The 26,249-nt window shown below is 39.6% G+C and overlaps 1 protein-coding gene and 1 non-coding gene across 3 annotated transcripts; one reads left to right on the top strand and one right to left on the bottom strand.

Moving 5' to 3' along the window:
• Nucleotides 1-349: 349 nt before the first annotated feature.
• Nucleotides 350-25,743, bottom strand: LY96 (lymphocyte antigen 96). Of its 2 annotated transcripts, XM_025870742.2 has the most exons (5): nt 25,531-25,736; nt 15,140-15,229; nt 9,166-9,294; nt 1,218-1,270; nt 350-476 (listed from the first exon to the last, which is right to left on the bottom strand). In XM_025870742.2, exons 1-5 carry the CDS (start codon nt 25,640-25,642, stop codon nt 378-380), a joined length of 483 nt encoding a protein of 160 aa, XP_025726527.1. In that variant the 5' UTR covers nt 25,643-25,736; the 3' UTR covers nt 350-377. The 2 variants fall into 2 exon arrangements, with proteins under 2 accessions (XP_025726527.1, XP_025726528.1); XM_025870743.2 differs by lacking the exon at nt 15,140-15,229 and having other exon boundaries at nt 25,531-25,743.
• Nucleotides 18,219-18,325, top strand: LOC112823773 (U6 spliceosomal RNA). Its single transcript, XR_003208131.1, has one exon. It is a non-coding gene; the product is annotated as a U6 spliceosomal RNA (small nuclear RNA).
• Nucleotides 25,744-26,249: the final 506 nt, after the last annotated feature.

Raw genomic sequence — 26,249 nt, 5'->3', positions numbered from 1 at the left:
GACTGGATTTGTAGGTAGGGCCTTTAAAGAGGTAATTAAGGTAAAAGGAGGTCATTAGGGTAGGCTCTAAACCAGTGTGCCTGGTGTCCTTATAACAAGAGATTAGGACACACACACACACACACAGAGGGAAAACCATGTGAAGACACTTGGAAGGTGGTCATCTCTAAGTCAAAGGGAGAGGCCCTAAGAGGAACCAAACCTACCCACAATTTTATCTCGCATTTCTAGCATCCAGAACTGTGAGAAAACAAATTTCTAATTGTTCAGGCCACCCAAGCTGTGCTACTTGTTATGGCAGACATTAATACACTATGAAAGATAAAATTTAAGTGAACAATACGACCTCTGAAAAATAAAAATATACTTTATTTATTCTAATTGAAATCAGGGTGGTGTATGATGGTAAAATTCAAACAAAAGAGCGTTTCTTCAGGATCTCCAGAGATGGCTTCTGCAACACATCTGTATTGTCCCTAAAAGGAGGAATAAGAAATACAAGCAAATAAAATGTTAGATGCTTCTATTTTGTAAGACTTTTATAAGAACTTTGTCTTAGTAGAAGGAAGCCATTTAAATTAAATTGGTTATCATTATCTTGGTTTTCTAATGAGATGAAATTTTGTATGCCTTTGAATTCAGCGAGCATAAACCTATTTATTTCCCAATTACAAGAGGATGTTTTTTAATAATTGTTTGAAACAAGCCTGTGAGATTTTCAAACATTCAATATCCTTTAGAACAAAATAGGTAAGGAATATGCATTCATGAAGACTATTTTAAAAATGGTCACGCAAAGTGAAACATGTACAAAATTTCATTGCCAGGTATCTAATACAAATACCTAAAATTACATTATTACTATTCATGGAGGCAGTTCCAGAGTCACACACAGCGGTCGGTCGTACAGTACTTTCACCCAAAGATCATTCACCAGATTAATAATGAGTATTCAAATTACTTTTAGCCATGTATATTAGAGGAAAAACATGAAGTGCAAAAGAACTTTCTTTTGTGTTACTTTTCCATATTTCCATATTCCACAGAAAGAAGAAATACAAAATACCCAAAACTAAGTAAAAGTGAAAAACACAGTCTTAAAACACCTTAATACTGAATAGCAATTTTTGAAGTTGTGAATGGCTTGTTTCAAATTCTTAACACATTTGCTACTTTGCAAAAGATTCTCAAGAAAGTACAAATGACTTGAGCAATACCTTAGAAAATCGTAATCCCGTGAAGGAGAAGGATACTGTTGTATTCACAGTCTCTACAAACAAAATACAAAATACAAAAAGTTATATTGGTCATCATCGGGTGTTTTTTTTTTTTTTAATGTCGTTGGAGCGCACCTTCTACACCGCTGCTAGCAGAGGTGATCCCAAGAAAATTGTAGAAGTAGTGAGTTTTGTATCCTGGCTATGATTCTCCGATGGCACTCTCTGCCAACCCCAAGCGTCTCTCAGTATCAGCCCCTATTTCATCCCTCGGGGGATGCAAAATTTGAAGGCCTACTAGTCTCAACAGTGAATGAATGAGCAAGCAAGTGCTCATAGGCATCATCCCAAATTAGATATGTGCATATTTAATACTGCTGCTCCTTCAGCAGAGTATAACAGATCTTCCTAAAAGTGGAGGAGAGAGTTGGGGGGCAGCCAGGATACCAAATCTCCTTCCAGTCCCGCCACTGAGAAGCCTAAGTAGTCACATTTGAAATGCATGGCCATGGGCCCGAGCCTGCAGAAGCTGTGGAAGACAGAAGTGCAGGAAAAACCACACTCCACCGACCTAATCAGAAACACCGAAGGAGTGAACTTACGGGATCAGGATAGAAAAGTAGAAATGTTTTGAATCTCTAACAAAAGCAATAGTGGCCAAAAGTCTCTTTTAAAGTAATGGTTATTGTTCTCCTAACTAGCTAAAGACAATCCTTAATAGCAAATGAATGGATTATGTCTGTGTGTGTGTGTGTGTGTGTGTGTGTGTGTGTGTGTGTGTGTGTGTATATATATATTTCTATTTTCATAAAAAAGCACCTATTTGCTTCTGGGTATCTCCTTAATAGGGGTGTTAATACACTGAAATCTTAGTTCTTGAGCTCAGTAAAGTGATCTTGTCTTCATGATGTTATGATTTCTTTCATTCAAGGCCAATCTAATTCAAATGTAATAGTTCAACAAGTATTTATTGAAAGCTACTCTTACCAGGGACTGAGGAGACAAGGGCTAGTACACACTGTTCCTTCCCTCAGAGAGTTAACATCTATGGGGATATAGGCATGTAAAGAAACCATTCCAAATACAATGCCATAAAAAGATGTAGCAAGGATAAAAGCAGCATACAGCATTTTTGGTAAGAGTGATGGTTCTGAGTCTGAATCTCAGCTCCTCTACTTACTTGGAGTGTGGCCTTGGGCAAGTCACTTAGCTTCTCTGTGCTTTGGTAAAATGGCAATGGATTATAACACCGCTCTCATAGGATTAACATGAAGGCTATAAGAGCTAAGATATGTATGTGCTCAGAACAATGCCTAGAACTTAGCACTCATTAAATGTTATTAATATTTGGGGGCACCTGGGTGGCTCAGTCAGTTAGGCGGCTGCCTTCAGCTCAGATCATGATCTCTGGGTCCTGGGATCGCCCCTGTTCAGCAGGGACCCTGCTTCTCCCTCTGCCCTTCCCCCAGGGTTTAGGCTCTCTCTCTCAAATAAATAAATAAAATATTTTTTAAAATGTTATTAACATTAAAATGTTTATTAGAGCATTAAATATTATTCCTCCTTTCTAGACCTTCTTCCCATGGCGTCTTGTGAATAACAATGATGTCTTAATAATTATCATTGATATTGTAGTTACTTTATTCACAAGATGCCATGGGAAGGGAATCTAGAAAAGAGAAGGAAGGGAGTTGAATCGTCACAGAGGTTGGGAAGGAAGGAAACGAAGGACATTCCAGGTGGCAGGAAAAAGAGAAGCAAAGGCGAGAAAGTGAAAATCAGTATGACTAATGCATACACCTGCAAGGGGCGCAGCATTATTAAAGCAAAGGAGAAGCAGGAGTGTTAAGAAGGAAATCTGAAGAAGTAAACATAAATGTGCTCAGATTCCACATCTGAGAGAATGGAGGCAATGAAAGAACATCCAAGGGTATGAAATGGTCAGACTGTGTTTAGAAAGATGGGTCACATGACCATATTGTGGACGGATTTAAGGGGGCACTAAGAGTCAGGGAGACCAGTTAGAGGCCAGGAGGCAGTGACGGCGGTGAAGAGAAGAGCAGGTAAATGCCCTCCGTGCCCACCAACTCAGGTGCCCCCCGCACAGACACTTACGGTCTATCTCATTAGCCTGCTGCTTTCCTTGAGAGTACTTCTCATAAACGGAATCTTATTTCATTTGAATGTTATTTTATGATCTTGTTTACTAGTCTATAAGCTCCATTGAGGACAGGGGCTTTGCTTTGGTCACTTTTGAATCTCTAGCTCCTACTGCCTGGTCCCTGAGTCCCTGGCTCAGCTACATAATTTACAAGGCCCAGTGCAAAGTAGAAATGGGGGCTCCTTGATCAAAAAGCAGGAGAGACATCCTATTAAAGGTACAGAAATATAAAGCTTTCTTCCACAGTCTCTCTCTCTAGACTTGCCATGATATTTTTTATTTGCTATGTAGTATCATTTGAAGTCAAACAAAATTTTAAATTGCCATTCATCTTTATTTTGTGCAATGACAGCTTTAAACACAAATATCAGAGCTTTTAACTCTAAGGCAGAATCACTGAAACGACACAACTTGTATTTGGTGGCTCATCCCCAGAAGGTATCTCAAGCTGAGAAAACTAACACAAGCTTGACTCAGGAAATTTGAAAGAAGGAAGAGAAGTTACCCCCAGACATGGAATGATCCAAGGGATGTTCTCTTGGCACAGAGTGAAAGGTGAGTATAGAAGCTCAAGGGCACCCAGGGGGCTGCTCCATGACTGGGGCACCTGCACAAAGCACGGGCCTGACAGCTGCCTAAGGTCTCCCTCCCCCGTGCTGCCAGATGCCTCATGCCTCACATCGGGTCAGAGAAGACAAATCAGGCTTCTTTCCTTCCCATAGGCCTGCTGTCCCATGAGTGACCCTCAAGGGTTTTGCAACCTCTGTGTAATACCTCCATGAGCTACCTGTTGGTGGGGAGGCAGTCCTGCCCCCACCTAATCACCCACTAAACAATGCCGGTGCTGCCAGCCCAGGCGGTTGATCATGGCCACACCCCACTTCAGACACTGCAGGGCAACTTTGACTAACCCTGACCCTCCCTGCATCCAGGCTCCCACCAGGTAGCAGGGGTCACTGGCTGTAAATGGGGAGAGGGGTACCAAGCAGGATGGGACAGTGGGGCATGCACGCAACTCCCCTAGATGGGTCTTGGCTCCCTGCTGCCCACTGCTCTGCTGGCACCCTGGGCCCTGTTGTTCCCCCTGCTTGTGCTCTCCCTCTCTCTGTCTCTGACGAATAAATAAAATCTTTAAAAAAAAATATGCCTTTGAAATATCCATTTATTTATTTTCAAATGTGGGTTTTTTTAAAGATTTTATTTATTTGAGAGAGAGAGCAGGGGGAAGGGGCAGAGAGAGAGGGTCAGGGAGACTCCCTGATGAGCATGGAGCCTGACACAGGGCTTAATCCCAGGATTCTGAGATCATGACCTGAGCCGAAGGCAGACACTTAACCGACTGAGCCACCCAGGTGCCCCTCAAATGTGTTGTTATTTTTTTTTAAGATTTATTTATTTATTTATTTATTTATTTATTTATTTATTTGAGAGAGAGAGAGAGTACATGAGAGGGGGGAGGGTCAGAGGGAGAAGCAGGCTCCCTGCTGAGCAGGGAGCTCAATCCCGGGACTCCAGGATCATGACCTGAGCCGAAGGCAGTCACCTAACCAACTGAGCCACCCAACCAACTGAGCCACCCAGGCGCCCCCTCAAATGTGTTTTTAAAAGAAACAAAGGTGTGTGTGTGTGTGTGTGTGTGTGTGTGTGTGTGTGTGTGTGTGTAAGAAGTGGTAATATTATGGGTAATCTTTATTTTATTTTTGCTTCCGTACATTTTCTAAATATGATATCCTAGAAATATATGACTTTTGTAACAAATACAAAAAAGAAAATTATTTTAAAAGTGGATATGTATGGTACTTACTAATTTGATTCCCAAATTTTCAAGGGTCTCTTGATAGCATCAGTGCTTTGTAAATCAGAATGCCCTGAGCTCTGAGCCCATATACTCAGCTACCAGATGGACATGTTTATTTGAATGTTCCAAAATTACCTTGAGCTCGATATGCCCAAACCTGAACCCATTGCTTTCTTTTTAAAAATCTGCCCCTTCTTCTGCACCCATCATTTCAGATAATGGCATTTCTGCTAATCCCAGTCACTGGCCCTCTACCAGCCCTTGATTTTCCCTAATCTTTGCCTGCCACATCAAATAAATCAGCATATCCTGCCAATTCTGTCTCCAAATATGCCTTCTCTCTTCTCCTCCCCTCTGCTCCCAGGCTGCCATCTTTGTTCAGACTTCATGGTCTCTCACACAGCCTCCTGGCTGGTCTTCCTTCCATCCCAGTTTCCTGCCTCAGCCAACCCCCGCCTCCTTCCATATGGACACCAGTTATCTGCAAAACTGAAAATCTCTGTGGGTCATCCCTACCCACTGATGACAAGATGCAGGCCAATATTTTGTGCATGACTTACGTGCTCACCCCTGCCCCCTTTCCTAGGCTCATCTCCAGCAATTCCCCACAGCACATTCTGCTCCAGCTACAAAAAAACTACTCTCCAAATAAACCATATTCTTTCATGGCTACATGTGTTTGCCTCTGCTGTTTCCTCTCCAAGGAATGCCCTTCCTCCTCCTCTCTGATTTTCTCAGATTCAAGATTTTAATAACATAATCTCTGAAACCTTATCTGAGTTCTGTCACAGCAAATTGAGAACTATATAGTTAAAACTAGGAGCATGTAATTCTATTGGCGTTTATGACATTTCATTATAATTTTTGTTCCCGTGACTTTCCCAGAACAGAGGGACCTTCTGAGGAGGGAGACCCTATCATTCAACTTTGGATCACCAAAGCCTAAATCATGACTCGCTCAAATTAGGTTCAACAGATGTTTGTGGAAGGAAATGAGGAAGGGAGGGAAAAGCCAGCAGACTGGGTTGAGTCTGACACATCTTAGATCTCAAGAAAGTGAAATTTTAAAAATTTAGATAAAATGTCAACATAATCTCACAGAGATTAGGTGGGATTGTGAAACAATTGTTTAAAAAAAAAAAACAACAGTAATCTTCCAAGAGGGTTTTATGTTTTTTTTTTTTTTTCCAAAGAGAAATCATGGTACAGTGGAAGGGTGGGCCTTAAGAGTCATGAGACTACTCTGTTACTAGTTCTCCAAATGGCCAAGGATACATTACTGGGTCACTCCAGGCATCAGTCTCCTCACTTGTAAAAATGACAGGACTGTAAAATCAGGGAAAAAAAGGACCCCTATTACTCACATGAGTATTTATTATTCGAGAACCATACTTCTTGAATTCTTATTCTGAGCACTGTACTAACCTTTTTTTTAATATGCATTTTCTAATTATATCCTTAAAATCCTGTTCAATAGGTTTCACTGTCCCCATTTTACAGATTAGGAAAATGAGGCCAATAGGGGTTAAATAACCCACCCAAGGCCACATTGTTGGTAGGTGGAAAAGCTGGGACAGAGACTCAGGTCTTTCCAACTCTGAGCCCAGACTTAGAAGCAATGCCAGCTCCATAATTTGCATATGGTTTGGGGGTGGCAGGCAAGTCAGAGCCATGGAGAGATGGTTGGCTAGGAGATATATCTCAAAGCTTCACTTGCATAGCAAAAAAACTGATGTACTTAGAAACAATTTTCTTAATGACTGCTAGAAAATGTATAATCAAATTGATATAAATGTCAAAGCCAGTATAAGCCTCATATGAATTTTTATACCACTCTCATTCCATTAATTCCCAGCCCTTATTTTCCACTTTTTGTCCCATCTACATCTAATTTATGCTATGTTGTTAAATTTAATGTATGCATGTAAACTACTAAAATCTTTTTTTTTTTTTTTTAAGAGAGAGAGAGCTGGGGGAGAGTGTGGTGCAGAGTGGGAGAGAGAGAGAGAGAAAGAATCCCAAGCCGACTCCCCACTGAGCAGGGAGCCTAACACAGGGCTCAATCTCACCTGAGAAACCCTGAGATCGTGACTTGAGCCAAAATCAAGAATCAGATGCTTGGCCAACTGAGCCAGCCAGGCACCCCTACCTAAAACCTTTTTTTTAAATAAGAGGGACCACAGGTTAATGATAACTAATTGTATAGGAAAATATTCAACTGCAATAGTAATTTTTAAATGTTAATAAAACAACTGGTGGGGTTTTTTTAACGTAATAGTTTTGTTGTTGTTGTTGTTGTTGTTTTTAAGATTTTGTTTATTTATTTGACAGAGAGAGATTGAGAGAGATCACAAGTAGGCAGACAGGCAGGCAAAGGGAGAGGGAGAAGCAGGCTCCCTGCAGGGCTCAATCCCAGGACACTGGGATCATGACCTGAGCCGAAGGCAGACACTTAACCGACTGAGCCACCCAGGAAGCCCCCAATAGTTTTTTTTTTAACTTCTTTATTTTTTAGATGATAACGTCCACTGTTAACAAGACAGAGATTAAACTACTGTATATAACATTGCTGGTGATATAATGTATAAATTGATACATTCCTTTAGAAAAGCAATTTGGCCTATGTAAACAAAACCACAAATACAGTCAACCCTCTTAAGCTCAGCTATTTCCCGGGGAGTTATATGTAACTCCTTGCAAACATATTCAAATATAAAATATGAGAAAAATTATATACAGAAATATATTTATTACAATATTATTTATAATAGTAAAAATATCATAAGGAAACTAATGTCCAACAGGAGAATGGTTAAGTAAACCAGAGCATACCCATTAAGGGAGATGTTTCATTATGTAATGTTTATACTTTGGTTTTTGAACCACATGGATCAACTACTCAAAAAATTGAATACAATAATTTTTTTTTAAGATTTTATTTATTTATTCATGAGAGACAGAGGGGGGGAGAGAGAGAGAGAGAGAGAGAGAGAAGCAGAGGGAGAAGCAGGCTCCCAAGGAGCAGGGAGCCCGATGCGGGACTCGATCCCAGGACCTCGGGATCATGACCTGAGCCGAAGGCAGACACTTAACCATCTGAGCCACCCAGGCGCCCCATTGAATACAATAACTTTTAAAAAGAAAATTACTGGGGCACCTGGCTGGCTCAGCTGGTAGAGCATGTGACTCTTGATCTTGGGGCTGTAAGTTCAAGCCCCATGTTGGTATAGAGATTACTTAAAAATAAAATCTTAAAAAAAGAAAACTATTATAGTGTAGCATACTTATGAGTACATAAGCAATGCACATACATTGAAAAACCAGAAGGAAATACTCCAAAATGTTTTTAGAAATATGATTCTGTGATATTTTTATTGTTTATACTTCCCAATTTTTGGTAATGTGACTGTATAATATTTATAAACATTGAAACTATGTAAAATGCTAGTTTAAAAATTATTAAGGAAAAATTCATGAGTTTGCAATAAGTAGCCTTTAAGGTCCTAAGCTCTGAAATTTTGTGATTCTGTGAATAACATCAGGGTGGAAAAAGATGGGGGAAGACATTGAAGAAAACACTAGAAAAACCTAGTGAGGTTTTTTTTTTTAATAAAATTTTTTTAATTCCCTTTTTTTTCTTTCCCCTCTGATTCCACCAATCCTATTCCCTTGGCTGTGGTTCAGTGAGTTTCTATAAAAAATAATAAGTGTAATGTTTAGAAAAAGGGATCTATAACCAATGGTAAATGTACAATATTAATCTGAACAAGGTAAAAATTTTAATATATCTTCAAACACACTTAAGTAAGTACCATCCTCACAATTCAATGACATAATTGTAAAATGTTGTTTAAGCCGCTAAAAGTAAAAACTTTGGATGAAAAAAATTATTAGAAAAGGAACTGCACATTTTCAGTGCATTTAATATTCAGAACATTCTCATAAACTATTCTGTTCTATTCTGAAAATAATATGAATTGAATGCTTACCTCCCTTCAGAGCTCTGCAGAAAGAATAAAGATCATCAGATCCTCGGCAAACAACTTCTTTGCGCATTGGAAAATGCATGGAGTGAAAAGATATATAGAGATTGAAATATAATTTTTTAATATCTCTTCCTTAAAAAGAAAAAAAATCCCATTAGTCCTTCAAAGAATAGATTCCTTTATAAATAATAATTAACATGTACTGTACCGTATACTTAAAGCATGCCCAGCACCTTTCCTATATTATTTCATTTAATCATCACAACAACTTACCATGTGGGCATTGCTATCCCTCTGTAACAGATGAGAAAACTGAAGTTCTGAGAGGATAATTAGTGGAATGTAACCAAACAGGATATTCCACAGTAAGAATTATGTATGCTGTGCCTCAAAAGAGAGGAGCCTATGTTTTTGAGAAAACCATCAAACAGAAATGTAAAATTTACAGTTCTGCTAGGAAGTTCACGAAAAAAGACATGGAAAGGAAAGGAAATGAGGATAATCAACTCATGCTCACTTTTTTAGGAGATTTGATGAAAGAGTTCATGGAGAATAGAACAACCTCTTGATTAAAAATTACATGAGTTAGGGGCGCCTGGGTGGCTCAGTCGTTAAGCATCTGCCTTCGGCTCAGGTCATGATCCCAGGGTCCTGGGATTGAGCCCCACATCGGGCTCCCTGTTCAGCGGGAAGCCTGCTTCTCCCTCTCCCTCTCCCATTCCCCTTGCTTGTGTTCCCTCTCTCGCTGTGTCTCTCTCTGTCAAATAAATAAATAAAATCTTAAAAAAAAGAAAATAATATACATGAGTTATCTTATTATTTCTTCATGGTCTCCATAGTACCATTTAACATGGAAAATTCCAGTAAACACTGCATTTTGCTCAACCCTTCTAATTCATTTGGTTGGTCCAACTGGAAAATATGTACAATCTTTTTTATGATAAAAACAATTATTGTTTTTTTTAAGTTATTACCTATTCTTCTCAAAATATTAAAGAAAATAGCAGCCATCAAAAAAAAATGAAATCTTGCCATTTGCAATGACGTGGACAGAACTAGAGGGTATTATGCTAAGCGAAATAAGTCAATCAGAGAAAGACAATTACCATATGATCTCACTGATATGTGGAATTTAAGAAACAAAACAGAGGATCATAGGGGAAGAGAAGAAAAAATAAAACAAGACAAAACCAGAGAGGGAGACAAACCATAACAGACTCTTAATCATGGGAAACAAACTGAGGGTTGCTAGAAGGGAGGGGATTGGAGGGAAGGGGTAACTGGATGATGGACATTAAGGAGGGCATGTGAGATAATGAGCACTGGGTATTGTTTAAGACTGATGAATCACAGACCTGTATCCCTGAAACAAATAATACATTATATCTTTATAAAAAAAAAAACCTATTCCAAAAAACAGAAGAGGAAGAAAAGCTTCCAGATTCATTCTATGAGGCCAAGCACTACTCTGACACCAAAACCAGATAAAGACACTACAGAAAAAGAGATCTATGGGTCAGTATCTCTGATGAATGAAGATGCAAAAAACATCCTTAACAAAATATTAACAAACCAAATCCAGCAACACGTTAAAAAATCATTCACCATGATCAAGTAGGACTTATTCCAGGGATACAAGGATGGTTCATATTCACAAATCAATCAACATGATACATCACGTTAACAAGAGAAAGAATAAAAACTATATGATCATTTCAGTAGATGCAGGAAAAGCATTTGACAAAGTAAAACATCCACTCATGGTAAAAACTCTCAACAAAGTAAGTTTAGCGGGACCATACCTCGACATAATAAAGGCCCTATATGAAAAACCCACAGCTAACATCATACTCCAGGGGGAAAAACTGAGAGCTTTTCCTCTAAGATCAGGAACAAGACAAGGATGTTTACTCTGACCACTTTTATTCAACATAGTACTAGAAGTCCTAGCCACAGCAATCAGACAGCAAAAAGAAATAAAAAGCATCCAAATTGGTAAGGAAGAAGTAAAACTTTCACTATTTGTAGATGACATGATACTATATAAAGAAAACCCTAAAGACTCCACCAGAAAACTACTGGAATTGATAAATGAGTTCAGTAGAGTCACAGGATAAAAAATTAATATACAGAAATCTATTGCATTTCTATACACTAATAATAAAGTAGCAAAAAGAAAAATTAAGAAAATCCCATTTACAACTGTACCAAAAGGAATAAAATACCTAGGAATAAACTTTACTAAGGAGGTGAAAGACCTATACTCTGAAAACTATAAAACACTGATGAAAGAAATTGAAGGTGACACAAACAAATGGAAAAATATTCCATGCTCATGGATTGGGAGAACAATTATTGCTAAAATACCTATACTATCCAAAGCAATCTATAGATTTAATGCAATCCCTATCAAAATACTAAAACCATTTTCACAGAAATAAAACAAATAATCCTAAAACTTGTATGGAACAACAAAAGACCCCAAATAGCCAAAGTAATCCTGAAAAAGAACAAAGCTGGACATATCATAATTGCAGATTTCAAGATACACCACAAAGTGGTAGTAATTAAAAGAGTATGGCACTGGCACAAAAATAGACACAGAGATCAATGGAACAAAATAGCCCAGAAATAAAGCCACAGTTGTATGGTCCATTAATCTATGACAAAGGAGGCAAGAATATACAATGGGAAAAAGACAGTCTCTTCAACAAATAATACTGAGAAAACTGGATAGTCACATGCAAAAGAATGAAACTGTAACACTTTCTTATACCACACACAAAAATAAACTCAAAGTGGATTAAAATACCTAAATGTAAGACCTGAAACCATAAAATTCCTAGAAGAAAACAGGCAGTAATTTCTTTGACATCAGCCACAGAAACATTTTTTCTAGATTTGTTTACTTTGACAAGGGAAACAAAAGCAAAATTAAACTATTGGGACTATACCAAAATAAAAAGCTTTTGCACAGCAAAGAAACCCATCAATAAAACAAAAAGACAACCTGTTGAATAGGAGAAGACATTTACAAATGATAGATTCAATAAGGGATTAATATCCAAAATATATAAAGAACTTATACAACAACACCATAAAAACGCAAAATAATCCAATTTTTAAAATATGACTAAATAATTATTTTGTTAGTGAATTAATAAAATGTTATAAAAATGTCATATTTAGTGAATGATTAAGGTTATTTGTGGTGGCCACAGTGGTGAGGTACTCAAACCTCCCTTTTAAAGAACTGCTGGGAGAAGGAAGTGTAGTTGGCAGACAGCCTTTAGCTGCTGCACCTTCAGATCTATCTCCAGAATCATCCAGAAGCCAAACTCCTATAATGTTCCTATTATGACCAAGGCTGCTCCTATAATAACCAAACTCCACAAGGACACTACAGTCAAACTACCCCTGCCTGTCATCAGACAGGCAATCTTTGCTCTAAGGCTCCCCATTGACCTGGCTCAGAGTATCTCAGGGATTCGTTTTGGTCTGATGACCATCTTACCAAATACTCTTTCCTTTCCTCTCTCATTTTTTTTAAAGATTTTATTTATTTATTTGAGAGAGAGAGAATGAGAGCCAGAGAGCACGAGAGGGAAGAGCGTCAGAGGGAGAAGCAGACTCCCTGCTGAGCAGGGAGCCCTATGTGGGACTCGATCCAGGGACTCGATCCAGGGACTCGATCCAGGGACTCGATCCAGGGACTCCAGGATCATGACCTGAGCCGAAGGCAGTTGCTTAACCAACTGAGCCACCCAGGCGCCCTCCTCTCTCATTTCAAAGGTATCAGACCTGCACATTAATCTGAATTCCCTCCTTGCCTACTCCGGCATTCTCTTCACTTTATTTTTCCCTGCACTTCCCCCAATAAATCTCTTGTATGTCTAATTCCTTTTTTAGTCCCTGCTTTTCAGAGAACCACAAGTACACTGTACTGTATTACTTAATAAAGTAATAATACAATACTACTTAGCCTAGAAGGATACATTCTGCTTCCTGTGTGTAAGGGCAAGAGGTTCACTTGAAAATGAGGTCATTTGTTATGTAAATAATCACTCCTGCCAAACATGGGGGGTGGGGGGCAGATAAAGCACACCACCTAAAGCAGAAAACAAAACCTGAGAAAAGAGGAAAAAAATGTAGAACTTTAGCCAGGCAAAAACTTAGATTATTTCTTTCACCTTTGGCCAAGAAAGTGGAGTAAACAGAGTTGATTATTCTTTCCTCTTGGCTACCACTAAGCCTAAATGCTATCATGTCACTTATCATACCATATTATCTACAGATCTCTCTCTCTCCTACTGCACTGATTTTTTTTTTAAAGATTTTATTTATTCATTCATGAGAGACAGAGGGATAGAGAGAGAGAGAGAGAGAGAGAAGCAGAGGGAGAAGCAGGCTCCCAAGGAGCAGGGAGCCCGATGCGGGACTCGATCCCAGGACCCTGGGATCATGACCTGAGCCGAAGGCAGACGCTTAACCATCTGAGCCACCCAGGCACCCCTGCACTGATTTTTGAAGGTCAAGAGAACATCTTATTTATCAATGAATTCACAAGCCCTGTCACTATACTTGAAATACACTATGCATTTCTAAGTATTTTTTAATGAATACAGAAAGTTTCAAAATAAGTTTAAACAATTAGATTCAAGAAAATTAAAACACAAGTTTATTGTCTATATTTCTGGGTTCTCAGCTGTCTTTTGTCTTGTAAACTGGAGAACTAAAATCAGGGGGAAATGTTTAAGTTTATTTATGTGAAAGCACTTTGTAAAGTATAAGCTCCAAATATAAGTTAGGATGTAAGTGATGTTGGTGATGACGAAAACAATAATGATAATGATGATGATTAGACTTGAAGTTTCCTAGGACTTACAGGCAACAGAGCTGACTAGGAGAGGAAGAACATTTTGTATGTTTTCACAGACCCTCATCCATCCTGATTCCAAGGGGAATACCCAAAGGAATGACAAATTAGAAAGTCTGAACCGACCTATAACTAATAAAGAGATTGAATAAGTAATAAAAAAATTTCCCAACAAAGAAAAGCCTAGGACCAGATGGCCTCACATGTAACCACCACAATTAATGGTGATTAATGGGTAATCACCATTACCTAACTTCATTTTTACTAAACTAATGATTACAAGTAAAATGATAGAGAGGAAAAACAAGACACAGCACAAAACAAAACCAAAAAATTGCCTTCTTTCATCCCATTATCATCATAGTTTTCTCTAGCGGGTCATCTTTATTAAAAAAAAAGTTGTGGCTTGCTCATATGCAGATCTTTGATTAGTGGAAACCCAGCTTTACTTACGAGCTGAATAGTTAATGGCTGACAAAGGATATACCTATTAGATTATTGGAAGTCTCGAGTTATTTCCATTTTTACCCCTATGTCATATGGAATCCCCTCCCCCATGAGTGTGAGCTAGCCTAGTGGCTTGCTTCTAACAAATAGCATACAGCAAAGGTGATAGAGTGACACTTCCATGATTAGCCTACATAAGATTGTGACTTCTATCTTGTTAGCTTGTCCCTCCTGCTGGCTTTGATGAAGAAAGAAGCTATGTTGAAAAGGCCCATATGGCAAGGAACTAACTGACTGCTGTCCAACAGCCAGACAGGAACGGAATACTGTCAACAACCACATGAGCTTAGAAGTGGATTCTTCCCTACTTGAACATTAGAAGAGACTCCAGTCCTGGCTGACACCTTAACTGAAACCTTGTGGGAGATCCTGAAGCAGACAAACTAAGCCATGCCTAGACTACTGACACACAAATACTGCAAGATAATAGATGTGTGCTGTTTTAAGCCACTAAAATTGTGGTACTTTGTTACACAGAAATAGAAAACCAATACATGTACATTTGGAACACAATCATTTATCATTAATACTTCTTGAACTACAAAACAAAAACATTTTGTTGAATTGAATTACAAAACAAAACATTGAACTTACTTGGAATGTAGTAAATATGCAAATATCCCCTGCTTCCCTTCAATGCTATACAGGGTTTAACATCTATTGAAATAGGAACTTTCATGTTATCTAAATGGAAGAATAAAGATAATGTCAATAAATTATTATTAATCATTTCTAGTAAGTAGAGTGTTCTAAGTATCATTCCCCAAAAGATGCCATTAAAATCATGTAATGAGAAAAATTGGGGGTGGTTAAAAACATCTCCCTCCCTGGAGGAGTGATGTCAATAAAATGGCAGAGTAAGAAGTCCAAGACCCACCCCTTCCCCTCACAAACATACCAATTCTGCAACAACTCATGGACAAATTCCCTTTGCGAGAAATCAGAAACTAACTGAAAGTTTCCTGTATCCCAGGAGAATGTGAAATCAGACTCACCAAAGTCAGTAGAGGACGTCCTTTTACTAGACACCCTGCATCGGGCACAGCACAATCAGGAAAACAGCCCCTAGCCCCCAGCTTCACTCAAGAAGCAAGAGGTTAGTTCATGTATCCAGAGCCCCAAGTTTTCCAAGGGGAATACCCAAAGGAATGACAAATTAGAAAGTCTGAACCAACCTATAACTAATAAAGAGATTGAATAAGTAATAAAAAAATTTCCCAACAAAGAAAAGCCTAGGACCAGATGGCCTCACATGTAAAATTTACCACCAAGCATTTAAATAAGAATTAATACCAATCCTCAAACTCCTTCAAAAATTTGAAAGGGACCGTTTCCAAACTTATTTTTATGAGCCCAGCATTACCCTGATACTAAAACCAGACAAAGACGCCACAAGAAAAGAAAATTACAGGCCAATATCTCCAATAAATGTAGATGCAAAATTCTATAGACTGAAGGATAAAAATCACATGGTTATCTCAATAGATACAGAAAATGCATTTGACAAAATTTAATACCCTTTTTGTGATAAAAACTCTCAACAAACTAGGATTAGAGGAAATGGCCTCAACATAATAAAAACCATATATGAAAAGTCCATAGCTAACATTACACTCAATGGTAAAAAACTGAAAGTTTTTCCTCTAAGATTAGAAAGAAAGCAAGGATACCCACTCCTTACATAGCACCAGAAGACCTAGTCAGATCAATTAGGCAAGAAAAATAAATAAAAAGCATCCAAATTGGAAAGGAAGAAGTAAAATTTTCCTTGCATGCAGACATGATTTCTTTTTTTTTTAAAGATTTTGTTTTGGGGGCACCTGGGTGGCTCAGTGGGTTAAGCCACCAGAGTCCTGGGATCGAGCCCGGAGCTGCGGTCCCTGGCTCCGCGGGGAGGCTGCTTATCCCTCTCCCTCTGCCTGCCGCTCCCCCTGCTTGTGCATATGCGTTCTGTCAAATAAATAAAATCTTTAAACAAACAAACAAACAAATAAATAAATAAAGTGGCCTACATACGGTGAAATACTATTCAGGCTTTAGAAAAAGAAGGAAATCTTGCAATATGCTACAGTATCAATGGATCCTATGAACATTATGCTAAAGGAAATAAGCTGGTTATATAAGGACAAATACTGCAGGACTCCACTCATATGAGGTAGTCAAATTCATAGAGTGGTTGCTAGGGGCTGAAGGGGAGGAGGAGATGGGGAAATCCTAACAAACAGGCATAAAGTTTCTTTTTTTTTTTTTAGAGATTTAATTTATTTGTCAGAGAGAGAGAGAAAGAGGCAGACAGAGGGAGAAGCAGGCTCCTTGCTAAGCAAGGAGCCAGATGTGGGACTTGACCCCAGGACCCTGGGATCACGACCTGAGCCAAAGGCAGACCCTTAATCAACTGAGCCACCCAGGCATCCCAGGCATAAAGTTTCAACCAAGCAAGATGAATAAGTTCTAGAGCTCTGCTGTATGACACTGTGCCTATAGTCAACAATATTGTGTACACTTAAATATTGAAGAGGGTAGATCTCATGTAAAATGTTCCTACCACAGTAAAATGAATTTTAAAATATTGTACAAATACAGAAAAGAAAACTCCCCATAACATAAATAGTGTTTAAATGGCCTAATATTGTTGAGGTGGAATTTGAAGATACTGAATTACTTTAAACTGTGTGGAGGAAAAAAACTCCCCCCAAAATATTTTCATAAAATTACTTGTTCTAACTTGGAACTTTTAACCTTTTCCCATCAACATTGCTCTCTTTTTATCCACTGTCTTCACATTGCATATGTTCCATTGGTTCAAAATAGAAAATATAGAGATCTGGTAAATGTTAAGTGAGTGAAAAAATAAATGAATGAATAAGTTAATGAACAGTCTTCCTGAAGAGGGAGTTTCAAGAAAGGTATAGAAGAGTTCATAAAAGCACTGAGGAGCGGCGGTGGGGGGGCGATAACAGGTTTGTGTGGATTTGCCCCTGAATGCAACCCTTAAAATTAATGTTAGGGGTGCCTGGGTGGCTCAGTCAGTTAAGTGTCAGACTCTAATGGTTTTGGTTCAGGTCACCATCTCAGGGCCATAGGATCCAGCCCACAAGGGGCTCTGTGCTCAGCGCAGAATCTGCTTGAGAGTCTCTCTCTCCCTCTACCCCTGCTCACACTCAAATAAATAAATAAATAAATAAATAAATAAATAAATAAATAAATAATAACCTTTTAAAAAATCAATCTTAACATCTCTCACTCAATTGAGTTTACCTGCAACAAAATTCTCATAGAATGAATTATATTAACAGTCATTTCACCTAATCATGGATGTTCACAAATATTTGACCAAAAGATGTTCATCCCTAAATGGTTTATGACCAAAGAAAAAATGCCCAATTTGCAACATGGATGGCCTCTGAGGGCATTATACTAAATCAGACAGAGAAAGACAAATATCATATGATCTCTCTGATATGCGGAATCTACAAAGCAAAACAAAACACTAAATTTATAGATACAGAGAAGAGATTGGTAGTTGCCAGAGGTGGGCGATGGGTATGGACAAAAATGGATGAAGGTGGTCCAAAGGTATAAACTTCCAGTTATAAAATAAGTCCTGGGATGTATACAGAATGGTGACTATAGTTAATAAAACTGTATTGTACATTTGAAAGTTGCTAATAGAGTGCTCGTTTCGGCAGCACATATACTAAAATTGGAACGACACAGAGAAGATTAGCATGGTCCCTGCACAAGGATGACAAGCAAATTCGTGAAGCGTTCCATATTTAAAAAAAAAAAAAGAAAGAAAGTTGCTAATAGAATATATCTTCAAAGTTCTCATCATAAAAGAAAATTTATAATTATGTGTGGTGATGGATATTAACCACACTTACTGTGATCATTTTGTGATACATACATATACCTAATATAATCTTATATGTCAATTATATCTCAATTAAAAATGTACAGAAGTGGTTGAATAACTAAATTTGTATACCTATATATTAAATTAATATGCAGTCATTAAAATGGATTTTTAGAATATTTAATGACATAGATGTTTATCGTATAGTATCAAGTTTTAAAAAAATATGTTTACCCAATAGTATACACAGTATGATTCTGGTGTTTTGTGGTTTTTAATATATACCTTTATATATTTAAAAGAATATTCACCAAAATTAGAATATTGACAGCGGCCAACTCAATTGTGATAGGCTTAGGTTACCTTATGTCTTCGTTTTCACCTGTATTTTCAAAGATTTGCATAATTAATACCCATTATTACCTTTCTTAAGAAGAAAAAGGTTGTTAGGGTATTGAAATGTGGAAACTTTCATATGCATTACCAAGCATAGTGTAATGTGTGTCTTCTTTGCCAGCCATATCCTTGTAGAAAATCCTCAGAGCAAGCAGACCAAAGACTCTGGAGCAGAAGCTGAGAACAAGTTAAAAGCAGTGAATCACCAGAGTCGTGTTACTAAGGGCAATTCTCTATTTCCAATTAAGGTTCCCACAGGTCTGAAATTGTCTGATTAGGAGGACAAGGTCAACAACTCAATTCAATCAGACAAATGTTTAGAGAGCCCCTGTGGGTACTCAGTGTTGGGCCAGGTATCACAGCAGGGTTGGCAGGGGCCAGGGGTGTTAGAGAGGGGAGAACAGAGATATGAGGCTTAGTCTTCACATCAGGAAGTCTATGATTTTTCTGGGAGGACAAGACGAATATACAAAAAAATAATTAGATGTAAGAATCAGAAGATCATATAGCACTGTATGGAATGTGATTTTATTATTTACAAGGAATTACTGGAGGATAGCTTCATTACTTTAAAGTCACAACGTATACGATAAAATCCTCTATTTGGTTTGTTACAGAAAGTGGTGACCAGTTTTAACAAATGCCCAGCACAAGAGGCTCCAACTTCCACTGCGACCATAAAGGTCAGCATTGCTAATCCATCATAGCACTTTTTCCCACTGAGCTCAGCCTCAGAATCTTTCTTAACAGGCAACTGCAGTTGGCACTGGAAATGAAAACAGTGCCCCTCTGAGTGTTGGCATTAAGTATTCTCGGAGGTCTAGGGAGGAAATGTTAGCTGGAGTTGAATCTTCATAGCACATCATTTTACCTCTTTAATGGAATTTCTGATACCTAAATATGCGGTCCCTTTGGACAGGGATGCCCTTGTCATCATCAGTCTAGAAATTCCTTCTTCTCCCTCAAAATGTATTCAAATATCATCAACATTGTTAAGCCTTCCTTGACTCCTCCACACCTCCCCACTCCCACAGTCACAGACACACTATCATTCATAGCACTGGACCATCCTTCAGTGCTCATTTGTAAATCTTTATTACAATTATTCATTTACATATCTGTCTTTTTTTTAAGATTTTGTTTATTTATTTGACAGAGAGAGATATAGCAAGAGAGGGAACACAAGCAGGGGGTAGCGGGAGAGGGAGAAGCAGGCTTCCCACGGAGCAGGGAGCCCGATGCGGGGCTCGATCCCAGGACCCTGGGATCATGACCCGAACCGAAGGTGGGCGTGTAATGACTGAGCCACCCAGGTGCCCCCTACATATCCGTCTTCTTCATAAAGATAGCACAACCCTTCAGGGCAGAAAGAATGTCTCTGTTTTTCATGTCTCTGGCACATAGCACAGTGCTAGACACATGGCAGATAACAAATGTGTGCTTATTCACTTTTGCTTGGCATCTATTATGTGACGAACATCTCTCTAGGCACTAAAAAAGAACAATGAAGAAGAAGTCATGGGCTCTGCTCTTGAGAAATGTACATGCCACTAAGAAACTCAACCAGGGTCATGGGACACAGAGTGAGTGTGTGGTCGAGATGGAGGAGTGGAGGGCCGGGGTGGTGGAGATACTTACTACCTTACTCAGGGAGTGACAGGAAGGAAGCAGGCCTGTGGAAACTGGACATAGAGTGTTTTAATCAGAAGGACTCCTAGTAAGTGCAGACTCAGAGGTGAGATGACTTTGATATGTTCAAGCAACAACAACAAAAACATGCACATACAGACACACACAAACATGCACCCACAAAGACCATTATATGAGGTAACTAGAATAAGCAAGTTCACAGAGACAGAAAGTAGAGTGGAAATTACCAGGAACTAGAGGGAGGGAGAAATGGGGAATTAGTGTTTAATGGGTACAGAGTTTCCGTTCAGGATTATGAAAATGCTGGAAAGGGATAGTGGTAATGATCACACAACACTGTGAATGTCCTCAGTGCCATTGAACTATCCACTTAAAGATGGTTAAAAGGGAAACTTTGATGTGTGTTATGTTGGTAATATAAACAATGATAATAATAAAGGCCAGTGTGGATGGCAAATAATGAGAGAGGGTGGGTGGGAATCACAGGGATCAGACAAGTGGGCAGGGGCCATCTGGAGGGGTCTTGGACGTCTTGGTATAAAATTGGGACTTCACTCTAATTATAGTGAAAAGCCACTGGAAAGCTTTAAGCAAGGAGAGTGACATTGCCTGACTTATTTGCATTTTCAAAAGACCTCCCCGGTCTCTGGGCCAAGAACAGGTTGTATGGGGACAAGAATCGAAGTAGAGAGAGGACAATCTGAGAGGCTCCTGCAGAGGCCAGAGGAGAGATGGGGGGTATGAGTGGTGAGTAGAGGACAGTGAGAAGTAGCTGGCTTAAGAACATATTCTGGAGATAGTTAAAATGGGAATCATCAACACAATGAATGTGGGGGATAAGGAAAAGAAATAATTAAAGGATACCCCAGGTTGGGCAGAGGGCAGGGGTATTAGAGAGTGGAGAACAGAGATATGAGGCTTAGTCTTCACATCAGGAAGTCTATGATTTTTCTGGGAAGACAAGACCAACATACAAAAAATAATTAGATGTAAGAATCAAAAGATCATATGATGCAATGGGAAAGATAGGAAGAAGCGGGCTCAGCTTGGCATAGGTCAAGAGTTCTAGCTCCAAATGGCTATTGGGCTTCCCAGTGGCCACGCTGAGCTCATAGAATAAATGAATGAATCCTCATGTTACAGTTACTCCCCCTGCTACACATGAGACAAAAGCCAGAAGTTCCTTGAGGTTCTGGCTGTATCTCACATATCCTTTGCATTCTAAGTGTTCCTTAACATAATAACTAAACTCAATGCCTATTAAATAAAGCTTGTTAAACTAAATAAAATTCAGCTGACTTGACTTGACATGCTCTGTAGGACTTTAATGGACCACAAAAAGTTGGCATGAAACAGACAGGATATTTTAAGTTAGTGAACAGAAGAGGTACAACTAAAGGCCAGTGAAGAGGCTGGCCCATTCAGAGGGGGGAACACCAAGACACAGGGATATACCTGCTTAGCTTGGAGAGCCATGCTGCAAGCACACACCCAATCTGTCAGCTAGTCCTGTCAGCTCCATCTTCAGATTCCTTCCAGAATTTGACCCCTTCTCATCACCTCCACCATAGCTCCTTTGGTCCAAGTCACCATTATCTCTCTCACCTGGAGTACTGTGCAACAGCCTCAGCCTCACAACACATCTCCTCCTCCACCTGCGCCCCGTTATGGATTATCATCAACACAAGAGCCAGACCAAGCCTTGCTCGCAGTGGAAGATAAGCCATCCCCTGACCTACAAGGCCCCCCTCCCCCCATTTCTTTCTATGACCTCATCTTCTACTGCCTTCCCCTCCCTCACTCCATTGCAGCCACACTGGACGTCTTACTATCCTTCCAACACACCAGACATGTCCCACATCAGGGCCTTTGTGTTCGCTCTTTGCTCTACCTCTTCCCTTAGATATCTTGCATGGCCCACTCCCTCAACTATTCCAGGTGTTTACTAAATGTCACTTTCCCAGGGATGCTTTCCTTGGTCATCCGACTTTATAATGCATCCCCATTATAAAGGGGATGCATTCCCCATCTCTGCTCTCTGTCCCCTCCCCTGCTCTACTTTTTTCTCACAGAAATTACCACTGTCTGACATGCTGAATATTTTACTGATAAAAACTCCTCGAGGAGGCGCCTGGGTGGCTCAGTCAGTTAAATGTCAGACTCTTGATTAGGCCCCGGTGGTGATCTCTGGTGGTCAGGGCAGAATCTGCTTGTTCCTCTCCCTCTACTCCTCCCCCCACCCATTCTCTTTCTCTCTCTCTCAAAAAATAAATAAGTCTTAAAAAAAAAACTTCACAAGGGCAGGGACTTTTTTCTTTGTTGTTCACTACTATATAATATCCTCAGTGCTTAGAACAGACAGGCTAGATGCTCAGTAAATATTGGTTTAATTAAATGATCCATTAATTCTTGGGTTTCTGGACTACCTATAGCAAAAAAAAAAAAAAAAAAAAAAGGGCTAGAACCGAATCTGAGTCTGATGATTCTAGTTTACAAGAGGGCATGTGTCCAGGGTCTTATGGACTGACACGGACACCCACATTTTCTGCCTTTTCCAAAGTTGAGGAACACACAGCTACTTCTTGCCATTTCTGTAGATTATAAACTGAATTGTGTGTCCCCTCCCACCCCCACCAAATTCATATGTTGAAATTCTAACCTCCCAGTACCTTACAATGTGACTATATTTGGAGATTTGGTCTTTAAACAAGAGATTAAGTTAAAAAGAAACTGTTAGGGTGAGGTCTTACTCCAATATGATCGCTGTCCCTACAAGAAAAGGAGATTTAGACACACAGGGAGTGCCAGGCATGAGTGCACACAGAGAAAAGACCATATAAAGACATGGCAAGAAGGTGGCCATCTGCAAGGAAGAAGGAAACAAATCTGCTGACCCTTGATCTTGGACTTCCAGCTCCCAGAACTGTGAGAAATAAATTTCTATCAAGTCACCCAGTCTCTGGTGTTTTGTTATGGCAGTCCTAGCAAACCGATACACTGTAAATACCCCATAGGTTCACCAAACGCAATTCACCCTCTCGGAAAGACTAAATCAGGTGGTGGTGTACCACCAGCTCCACAGGAATACCTACAGGAATCAGTGCTTCCGACACACCCGTTTTTGAGCTCAGCCAGGATAGATTCTCTAAGGTAGGGAAGATAAGGACATGGCGGTGGCCATGGCCCCAAGCAGGGTTGTGCTGTAGCTTGCTCCCCTCAGTCCCTACAGCAGGGGGCAGCAGGAAAGGACCACAGGATTTCCCAGCATTAGACAGAAAGGCGTAAGATCCTCCCTCAAAGATCAAAAGATAAATCAGATTATTGTTACTAAAAGATTAAAAGCTTGAATAATAATAGGAAGTGTAATATAAATAAAGGCCATGTGCAACATGGTGCAGAGAAGGTGACATAATTGCGGCACCTGGCTGGCTCAGTAGGTAGAGCGTGTGACTCTCTCTCTTTTTTAAAAGCTTTATTTATTTGAGAAAGAGAGAGAGAGCGAATGTGTGGGAAGGGCAGGGGGAGAGAATCTTCAAGCAGACTCCCTGCTGAGCACAGAACCCAGATGTGGGACTCGATCCCACCACCCATGAGATCATGACCTGAGCCGAAATCAAGAGTCAGATGCTCAACTGACTGAGCCACCCAGGTGCCCCAGCATGTGACTCTTGATCTTGAGATTGTAAATTCAAGCCCCATGTTGGGTGTAAAGATTACTTAAAAATAAAATCTTTTTTTTTTTTTTTTTTAAATAGAAGGTACATAAAAGCCAAAAGAAAGGAGACACTTGGCGGTAGAGTGGGCTAGGGAGGCTTCCTGGAGGGGGAGAGGTATACTGACCTTACAGGATGGAAAAATTTCAGAGATAAGTTGCAAGGGAATTCAGTTACAATCCACATATAGGAAAAAAGCCACAAGTGTAAGATTGGTCACACGGCTAAGTCTTGTTCTTATACCTGGCAATTACGCTAATTCCCTGGAAGTAACTTTATATTAGCATTTGCCAGAGTGTGTTTTTCAAGAAGTCAACACACACTCAAAAAATAAAATAAAATAAAATTGAAAATCTGGGGATTAAATAGGTTTCTTTCTTACAGAACTTCTCAGAACTCAAAGTACATTTGTAAATCTCCCCCAAGGATTAGACCATCAGTCCTTTTTCCCAATAGAATCTTAAGGAGCTAGCATTTTCGGAAGCATCAAACCTTCCTGATACCACTAATGGGTAGAAAAGACCAGTCAACCCATGATGAGCAAACCAGTGGAAAATACCAAACCACAACTGCAGTCTAGCCCTGATGCTGTGCTTTCAGACTGCAGACATCTGTAGAGAAATAGGGAGGAAAAACAAAAAAACAGTGATACAGCTAGTTAATAGCATAAGGGTATGGCTGATCTCAGGGTCATGAGATCAAGGCCTGCCTCAGCTCCACGCTGGGCGTGGAGCCTACTTGAGATTCTCTCTCACTCTCTCCCCCTGCCCCTCCCCACATTAAAAAAATCACTTTCATTTTACAGACAAAACAGCTGGGACACAGAGAAGCTAAGTACTTTTTGCTCGAGGTCACACAGCTAGTAACTGACAGAACCAGGCTAATATCCAATTAGGGAGATCATTCCCAGACTCCCCAAAAGTCACTGCCTCAAACACTTATAAAGAAGCTGTTATAGGCCCACTGCTGTGCTGAAGGAAAAAAAAATCACATACCAGAGCAATAATCAATTCCAAAAGGCAGCTAGGACTACTCTACCTTCTCAAGAAGAACCAGTAAGTCTTGGGGCTGAGGCAAAAGCTCAGAAGCAAAGAGTTCTGCCAAAACTGGAAAGAATCTGAAACTGGGCTCAAGGAGGAGAGAGTTGACCACAGAGAACAACAGAAACGCTCGGAGGTCAAGTACAACACAGTTTAGAGACTTGTGAGGTCTGTGAAGGATCCAGAAAATCCACAAAGGACAGCAACCAGCCATCACCTTTCCACCAGCAGCGGCAGTGGGAACACACTGTCGTTTCCTGTGTCGCCTCCACAGCAGCGTGAAGTTCTTATGAAAACTTACCCTGAACCACTTGTTGCTGTTTTACTTACCACAATAGGTATACCAAACACTGGAATCAGAGGAGTTGCAGATCCAATGTTGCTGCCCAGGTTCAGTGAATATGGAAGAAAACAGAGTGGAAAAAAGCAGAAATGGGAACATGATTCAGTATCTCCAAAACTTTAAAAATACAAGGAGAATCGGCAACTAATCATCAGACTCTTCCCTTTCAGTAAGCAGAAAAGATTTAACTTAGTCATTGGTCACCTGATTTCTGAGTTCCTGAGTTTCCTCTTTTGAGTGTATGTGTTTAGTATTCGAGCACTTCCGGCAAGGGGAAAGAGGAAAATGATTTAGAATATATTCTTCTAGAACATGTAATGCAAATAAGAACACAGAACTTTAAAAACAAAACAAGGTACTTCCTGGTCAATAGTAACAAAACCAGTCTGTAGGTCTCCTTTAGAATCCCAACAGACTGCCACTCCTTTTCCATCTGCATTGCTATTCTTTTTTTTCTTTTTACAATTTTTTATACAATTTTTTTAAAGAATTTTTTTAAACATTTTTTTATTTGTTTGACAGAGAGAGCCAGCGAGAGAGGGAACACAAGCAGGGGGAGAGGGAGAGGGAGAAGCAGGCTTCCCGCTGAGCAGGGAGCCCAACACGGGGCTCAATCCCAGGACCCTGGGACCATGACCTGAGCCGAAGGCCGACGCCCAACGACTGAGCCACCCAGGTGCCCCTATACAACAATTTTTTATACAAC

The sequence above is a fragment of the Callorhinus ursinus genome, unplaced genomic scaffold, assembly GCF_003265705.2.
Source record: "Callorhinus ursinus isolate GAN/ISIS: 27379988/994484 unplaced genomic scaffold, GSC_fseal_2.0 scaffold5, whole genome shotgun sequence".
Lineage (NCBI taxonomy): Eukaryota > Metazoa > Chordata > Mammalia > Carnivora > Otariidae > Callorhinus > Callorhinus ursinus.
This window is presented reverse-complemented; position numbering and strand designations above follow the sequence as displayed.

Excerpts from the sequence above, each read along its gene's own strand:
- LY96 (XM_025870742.2), bottom strand. The coding sequence starts at position 25,642 with ATGTTCCCATTTCTGCTTTTTTCCACTCTGTTTTCTTCCATATTCACT. Across the intron at positions 1,271-9,165 it reads CTGCAGAGCTCTGAAGGGAG|AGACTGTGAATACAACAGTA; the intron begins GTAAGCATTCAA and ends TTTTGTTTGTAG. Across the intron at positions 477-1,217 it reads CGGGATTACGATTTTCTAAG|GGACAATACAGATGTGTTGC; the intron begins GTATTGCTCAAG and ends TCCTCCTTTTAG.